The 8693-nt window shown below is 31.3% G+C and overlaps 1 protein-coding gene and 1 pseudogene across 1 annotated transcript; one reads left to right on the top strand and one right to left on the bottom strand.

Moving 5' to 3' along the window:
- The window catches only part of LOC131651489 (uncharacterized), a 6904-nt pseudogene extending 4029 nt beyond the window's left edge, over positions 1-2875 (top strand).
- A 5049-nt stretch (positions 2876-7924) lies between these two features.
- Positions 7925-8445, bottom strand: LOC131651480 (uncharacterized). The gene is made up of 3 exons (XM_058921144.1): positions 8429-8445; positions 8256-8346; positions 7925-8173 (listed from the first exon to the last, which is right to left on the bottom strand). Exons 1-3 carry the CDS (start codon positions 8443-8445, stop codon positions 7925-7927), a joined length of 357 nt encoding a protein of 118 aa, XP_058777127.1.
- Positions 8446-8693: the final 248 nt, after the last annotated feature.

Below are 8693 nucleotides of genomic sequence, written 5' to 3'. Positions count from 1 at the left end.
AAATTTTGAGGAAGTTTTTTTTAGAAAAGCATTATTTTTTTATAATTAATTAATGATAGAATACGTATCATTTTATTTAGGAAGTGGAGTTAATGGTTTAGTGGGATTTATTTCATTTTTAGGGAGTGTGGACTGACGATGGTAAATATTTTAATTTAATAAAATTTTCTTTAAATCATTAATAGTAATTAATATAAATAGAGGTTGGATCGTGAATTGAGTTAGTGGGACGTTTTGACTAATAGTTAATAGTTTTAATTTTTTATTGATAAATAATAATGAGTTAGTGGGATGTAATACTATTTTAATTTAAATTATTATTAAGTATTTAAATTTAAGAATAGAAAAAAAATTTGACCAAAATTTTTCTTTGTGTGTAAATTAGTGGGGGTAATCATTAAAGAAATGGTTAGTTATCATCAATTTTTGGGAGTAGGTGGTTAATTGAAACGTGGTGAGTTGTTTAAATATAATATTTATCAATTATTAGTTATTATTATTATTATTATTATTATTATTATTATTATTATTATTATTATTATTATTGTTTAAATATATTATGGGACATATAATATTTTATCGCTAATAAAATGAAATACAGTATACACATATTTATTGATGACATATAAAATAATATGTTCAAATATATGTCATTGATTATTATACAAAAATATGAGAATATTTTTTATCAATAATATGTGTATACTATGTGTCAACCATGTCAGGGATTCAACTGATGACGGTCAACTATGTGCGAAGCGTGTAACAGATGAACTGATTACGGTTAACTATGCGTGAAGCATGTTACAGATGAAACTGATGAGGTCCGAATATGTGTGGAACATGTCAGGGATTCAACCGATGACGGTCAACTATGTAATAACCATGTAAAAGATTCAACTGACGATTGTCAACTTTGTGTGAAGCGTGTTTATAGATGAACCGATGACGGTCATAAAAAAAGTTATTTTATTCATCCATTATAATTGTTTCATAAGAAAGTTATATATAAATTTTATTTTAAAGTTTTTATAAATTCAATAATATAAAAATATTTTTGTTTTAAATTAGGTTTGTTAACAATATAAAATATATAGAAGGCTTATATACACACACACCACATATATATATATAATATATATATATATATATATACTATAGAGAGAGAGAGAGATAGAGAGATAGATAGAGAGATAGATAGAGAGAGAAAAGGGGTGATGCACTGACAGTGTAAAAATACTTTTTACAATGTCAACCAATCACCACCCATGTATCTAATTAAAGATTTTTTTATTTAAAAAAAACTAAATGACATGACACCTTTATCATTTTCTATTGGATGACAGTGTAAAAATTATTTTACACTGTCAGTGGAGTACCTTTTAACTGATATATATATATATATATATATACTATATATATATATATATATATACATATATATACTATATATATATATACTATATATATATATATATATATATATATATATATATTAAAGAATCCCAACAGTTTTTTAAAAACTTTTTAGGAACATATTGGGCCTACAAATAGAACTTTTTGCATTTATCCTCAAATAGAAGTTGCAGAAGTTGCAGAGGCTCTCCGTCCGTCCGTTCGCAAAGGAGGTTTGAAATCCGGTTTCTCCAGCCCTACTATGTCTACCCCTGTGCCGATAGTAGAGGATAAGAGGTACGTGTAGGTGTTGACGTTGATCGGAAGTAGTGAATGTTTATATTTCGTTTTGCATGGTGGATGTTTGGTACCCATTTTTTTGGTTGTTGTCTGTTTTTCAAAAATGTAGGTGTTATTGTAGTTATCCAGTACAACTGTTATATTTTTGATCTGTAGTCCCATTGAAGGAAATGTTTATATTTCGTTTTGCATGGTAGATGTTTGGTACCCATTTTTTGATTGTTGTTTCTTTTTTCAAAAATGTATGTGTTGTTGTAGTTATCCAGTTCCAGTACATTGTTTATGTTTTGATCTGTAATCGGCCCATTGAAGGAAACTCTGTTATTTTGCATTTTTTTTTATAATCTACATTTGTTTGGAACAGTTGATTTAGATTTTACGGTATTTAAAATTTTAAATATGCGTTAGGTTTGTATTTTGGGATATTATGTGGATGGTAAGTTTATTAGGGTTCTGTGTACAGCTCTTCTGAATTTGTTGTTGGGCAAGCAAATGGTGAAAAGCGTCGTTGGAGACGTTGTGGAAGTAAATGGTGTGAACCCGTAAGTATCATGTTTTAATGTAATGCAGTTTCCCGTTTTTTAAGTAATTAGTTAATGTTGTACTCTATAATTTTGCAGAGACGATTACCTCTGATGAATCATATGATGGACTATTTGAAAGATTAACTGCTGTTCAGATGCGAGTTCGGAAAGAACTGAGAGATCCAAATGTGGATGTTCACAGCTCTGGTTCGGAAAGTGATGAATCAGGTGACGAGGAATACCCGGATGATTACTGTTGGGAACGAGTGGTGAAAGACGGTCAAAGTGCGCAGAAGAATGTCCTGGTAATGTCGTAGACTGGTTATAACTATTGTTTGAATTATGATTTGAAATAGTTTTAAGTGAGTTAGCTTGGATTTTGTTTTTTCATGCAGCATTTCCCTCGCTGTGTTACCAAACACTACCTGTTTTGGAACCAGAGATCTATAGAACTTATAGATGAAGACACTCGCAAGAACTATTATGTTGAAATTGGCTGCAAAAGGAAGAGGAAGAAACTGTTGAAAAAGGAAAAATTCATGGGGCAAGGATGGTATCAGTTTGCGAAAAACAGGAATCTTGGAACCGGAGACATTTTGTTCTTCACAATAACATCGCCACCGAGACGTCTCTACGTTACGTTGAGAAATCCTTAGTCTTGTTTGGTTGTGGTGGCCTGTTTTTTAAGGAGCTTTAATCTCAAACATTATTAGTTTTTTGTATTATATATGGTACAATTACAATGTTGGTTTTTTGGTAGTTATTTTTAGTTGATACAAGACTTGTTTTGAAGTATATATGTTTACATCAACTGCAGTTTGTTTGGTTTGGTAGTCAATGACATTGACTCTATGGTTGAATCGCAATTCCGAATGTTTTAAGAATGCTTTCTTTATCTTTGATGATTGTTTTGTCATCGATAATTCTCAATGCGTTTGTTGAATTTTAGAATTGTGAAAATAAAATTGTGACATAAACTGTTTTCAACAAATATTTAACTGAAATAGCTTGGCTCGGTAACAACAAACTATGGTTTCTAAATAAACAAATTGACGAGGAAGCTACTCTGGTTTATTTGATTTGTCAATTAACAGAAGATCCGCCATAAGAACAGGTTGTTTTTAACAAATTAAATATATTTTTCTATATGTGGCCACGATTATTTTTTTCTCTCTAATCTGAAACAAATATGCAAAATGATTCTCAAATTTTAAATAAAATGTGTTTTCTTTTAGTTTTTGTTATTGTCTCGTTTTACCTCAATTTTACATGTTATGTGTAGAAATGCTACTTATTAAAAAAAGAAACTCAATTAAATATTTATATTTATTTGATTTTAATTGTTATTATTTATTATAATTTTTGGATAATAATATTAGCCTAATAAATATTTAAATCAACACCTTATTTATATTTATAAAATTATTAATAAAAAATAATAATAAAAGATATATATTTACTATTTATTTATTATTTTTTATGAAACATAAAATAATCATTTCATAAATTAATTTTTTAAAACAATTTTATTCTTTGACTTGATCTCTTTTATTTTAAATTCAATATTTATATTATATATAAAAAATATAGTAAATAATTTTATTCTTACTTGATCTCTTTTACATTTAAACATTTGTTGAATAATTATTAATGTATTTATTTTTTTATATAATAATAAATGTTTTCACATTCACTTTTAAAAATTTATCAATATTTTTAATCTTGTTTACAACATACTAGCAAACACAATATTCCTTAAATACACTCTTTTGATTTTAGGGTTTAATGGATATGCATTGACAGTGTAAATTAGTTTTTACACTGTCATCCAATAGAAAGCAAACAATCTACCATATCATTAAAACTTTTTCAAAATAAAAGTGTGGTATAATTAGATGCATGGGGTGTGATTGGTTGACAGGAGCATCACCCTTTTTTCTCTTATTTTATTACACATTTCCAAATCAAATTGTAATTTTAAATTTTAATGGATTTTAAAATATATGCCACCATAAAACATTTTAAACAATAAAAAATAGTGTCAACACGTGTAGAGACTAACTCATTTATACGCTTTTAGGACTTTTAGTAGCCAAAATAAACGGAAGATTGAAAGAGGAATAGCAACGTCTCTTTAGTTTCCTAGTGAGAGGAGCTGCTTCTTCAACAGTAACCCCACACCACACCCCATCAACACAGCCTCCATCACCGGCGGTCTCACGGCTGAAAATGGCTAATGGAGATAAAAGACAAAGACTTTCTGGGTAAGCGTACCATGTTTAATACTCCCCTTTGTGTTAATTTCATATTGTACCATGTTCCCTCATGAAACCGCTTCTGAACCGTAAAGAATCGCTGTGTTACCCATTTATGGTAGACTTACAGAGAGGCCGAACACATTTCTACCGGCATGCATGGTGTATATCTTATGTGTCTTGAAAGTTTATGTTTTATGCAGATCTGAAACCCACAATGGACGACATTTCAAAGAGCATGAACTTCGAAAGATGTACGACAACTATGTTGATCACGAGGAAGAGCGGGGAGCTAAGAACAAATAAGATCAGAAAAACCATATCTTATGAAGAATTTTGTGGGATTGTGCTGCAAATCTGGTGAGGCGGGAAGTAATGAAGAACTTGAAGCAGATAAGGAAATCCCTTTTCCTACTCATTTATCAATGTCACCCGAGGCGGCAAGGTATACTATTAAGCATTATATAAATGTGGTGGTTCTGTTGTTCCAATATATACATTGAGTATTGACTGATTATGACTATGTTGCTACTTATGCAAAAGTTTTGCTGAGTACAGCATGTAGTGGTCGTGTTTTTCGATTCAGATTTATTGTTCATGATATCTGCATGTGTCATGATAAGTAAGTACTGTCTTTTTCTTGATCATGATATATAAAGAAAGCTGTAAGATTTTATTTAATGGAAGAGGTAGAGATAAACACAATTGTTATTAACTGGAATATGCATGGTGTATAAATAATGTTTGTTACATGTGTTATTTTATGCAGATCTCGAAATCTGAAGAAGCTACACTTTGACGAAGACGTCAGGGAAAGGTTGTACAACGGTTATCTGCATTATGAGGCCGACCGATTTATGCGAACAAAAGAGACCAGGAAAACGTTGTCATATGAAGAATATTGTTTGGAGATGCTGGGAATGTGTTATGTGGAAAGTACAAATGAAGTTGAAGACAAGGAACCGGGTAAGGAGGAAGTGCTGGGATCGGGTGGAGAAGGAAGTAAAGATGAAGTTGAAGACAAGGAACCGGGTAAGGAGGAAGTGCCTGGGATTCGGGTGGTGAAGGAAGTAAAGATGAAGTTGAAGACAAGGAACCGGGTAAGGAGGAAGTGCTGGGATCGGGTGGTGAAGGAAGTAAAGATTGAAGTTGAAGACAAGGAACCGGGTAAGGAGGAAGTGCTGGGATCGGGTGGTGAAGGAAGTAAAGATGATGTTGAAGACAAGGAACCGGGTAAGGAGGAAGTGCTGGGATCGGGTGGTGAAGAAAGTAAAGATGATGTTGAAGACAAGGAACCGGGTAAGGAGGAAGTGCTGGGATCGGGTGGTGAAGGAAGTAAAGATGATGTTGAAACAAGCAAAACTGCTAAGGATGATACTCAACGTGCTGTTGCAGATACGACATGGTAAGCTGTTTTATTAGTCACTATTCTTACGGTGTACTGATGGTATTTTGAGGTCACGACTCACGATTATTATCACATCATGTTAACCAAAGTGGTTGTTTTATTATAAAGTGTGTTAACTTTAAGTTGACTATGTTGCGTGTAATGTGAATATAGTGATGAAGAAAGGGAGGAAAACACTGAGTTTGAAAGTAAAGAGATCACCTGGGAGCTAGTGGTGAAGCCGGGGAAGACTAAGACTGTCAGGAATAATGTGCTTGTAAGTTGCATATTGACAAATTATAATGATATTGATTAGTTCTGTTATTTGACGGTAAATGATTTCATTAAATTGAATATGTGCAGCAAATTCCAAGACATGTGATAAGGACCTGTTTGTCCGCCCCCCAGGATACGATTGAACTTTTTGACACCGACACGGGAGAAACCTACCAGTGTGAAATGGGGGGGACGGGACGATGAGGTGGAAAAGTATCTTTGCCGTGATTGGTACCGCTTTGCAAAAGACCGTGATCTGAGAGTAGGTGATGTTTTGTCTTTCTGCATCAGATACCCTCCAGCCACAAGGATATTGGTCTGTGTGGAGAGATGATAATTCTGGGTCGATAATGTATCCGTGCAGCAGGTGGTTGTTTTGGTTCATACTTGGTGGGTCGCAAGTGACGTTGTTGGTTCAGTTTGGTTAATAGTCTAATCAGTTTTAGTTAGATTTTGTTGGAGTATTATAAATGTTGTTGAAGACTTCATGTGTGAACTATATGTGTAATGGTCTAATGGTGTATTTTGAACTTTAGAGCTGCTGCTCTTTTATGATTGTATGAATATTACTGCATGTCTACTATTATGCAGTGGTTAAACTTTGTAGTGTTGATTTTGCATGGGATGGAGCTCTAACCATTTTCATTTTAGTGGACGTATGTGGCAAGGGTTAACACATGCAAACTGGAATTTTGGGCTTAGTAAAATAAGTATTCTACAAAAGTAACATAAAGGTTGGAAATATAAAGCATAGTATAGTTAAAATTCTTTATATAAAATTGATTTAATTTGTAAAAATAATATAATTCGTACAAACTTTTATTCTAACTTTTATCAATTTTAATTACAAATTATTATAGGAGTTATACATAGTAATTATATGTAATAATTATTATTTTAATTTTGTCATTATTATAATTGTATAACGTTTAATATTTATTTGTTTTTTTAGTATAAATTTTAGTTCTTAATATTTTTTTAATTTTGAAAATTTACTCTTAACATAGGGAGTTTATAAGAAACCCTAATTTTGGCTTTTACTAATTTAACCCTATATTAAAAATAAATATAATAATCATAATAATAATATAATATTCATCCACAACTATTAATAATAATTATATAAATAATATATAAAGATGTAATATTTAGGTAATCATAATAATAAAAGAAAATATTAATGATAATATAATGTCCGAATATATAAAAATAAATATAAATAAATTTATACAAATAATTTATAAAGAATAAAAAAATTAAAAATATAACTTAAATGTAAAAATTTATAAATATTAAAATATAAGTTAAATATCTCTATCTTTTACGATTCAGATTTAAAGTTAAATAATAATAATAATAAAAATTTTAAATCCAACTTATAACTTAAATATTAAACTTAAAATAGCTAAAGTATTTATATTTTTATAGTTATACATTTATGTGTTAAAATTCTTTTTATAAAAAATAGTTTAAACAAAACAAAGTAAAAACAATTCAATATGCTATTCAACAAAGTAAAAATCAATGCTCCAATACACAAAATAAAATATTGCTCATTCATCACTAATATTTAAGAACATAAAACACATTTGGGATCACGACAACATCAAAACCAACACCCAGCACTGGCCGCCGCCGCGACACAACGCGGATTTGCGTTACATATAACACAACTATTGTGACTGCTACATAACACTACAGTTCACATTATTACATACTTAGATACGGTGACCCATAAACATTAAGTTTTCCAGCCTTTTGATTTTACACCGCGAAACATGTCACCTTCAACGATTCAACAATTTCACGTACAACCTATTAGGAACCAGTGAAACGGTAAAACCTACCCGATCACCTCTCCTGAATACTTTCTTCCTTGCAAATTGGTACCACCCCTCCCCTATATACAGATACTCTACACCGTCAAGAGTTTCACTCTGGATGATGCAATCATGTGTAAGTCCTGTATCATAATCACACAATTCTATCATTGAAGAGAAAAAGCTACAGGACCTACAGACTCTCCTTGGAATATGCTGCAGAATATATGATTACAACACCTGAGTTAGTGTTAATGAAACATGGAAGCAGCATATTGAATAACATGTATATACTTACAAGAACATTTCGGCTTGCAGTGTAGCCTGATGTAATGGTTTCCTCCCAGTAGTATCCATCAGCTCCACCATCATCTGATGATTCATTTGAACTGCAATATGTAACATATTACAACAGATGCATTTCAAAAACATTTGTATAACAAACAACCAAACTATTTTATAACTTATTACCTGCTTCCGTGATTCATTTCTCCTTCTTCAGCAAACCTTCGCAGATATAAAATGAAACACTCAGCTGGCTTGACATTTATACACACACGGTTAGGGAACAGTTTCAAACAGGTGCAGTTGAGTTGTTCATTCAAAAGAATAATATAACTACTGCAACACTCAATATAGTGAAACAGTCAATGCAGTGAGGTCGACATGTAGTATTGGAATAAAATTGTTCATTCACGGGTGTCTTTTTCAGTTTTATACAGGGATGGAGCTAGGT

The sequence above is a fragment of the Vicia villosa genome, linkage group LG1, assembly GCF_029867415.1.
Source record: "Vicia villosa cultivar HV-30 ecotype Madison, WI linkage group LG1, Vvil1.0, whole genome shotgun sequence".
NCBI classification, from domain to species: Eukaryota; Viridiplantae; Streptophyta; class Magnoliopsida; order Fabales; family Fabaceae; genus Vicia; species Vicia villosa.
The sequence above is the reverse complement of the archived record's forward strand: the minus strand, read 5'-3'. Positions and strand labels throughout refer to the sequence as shown.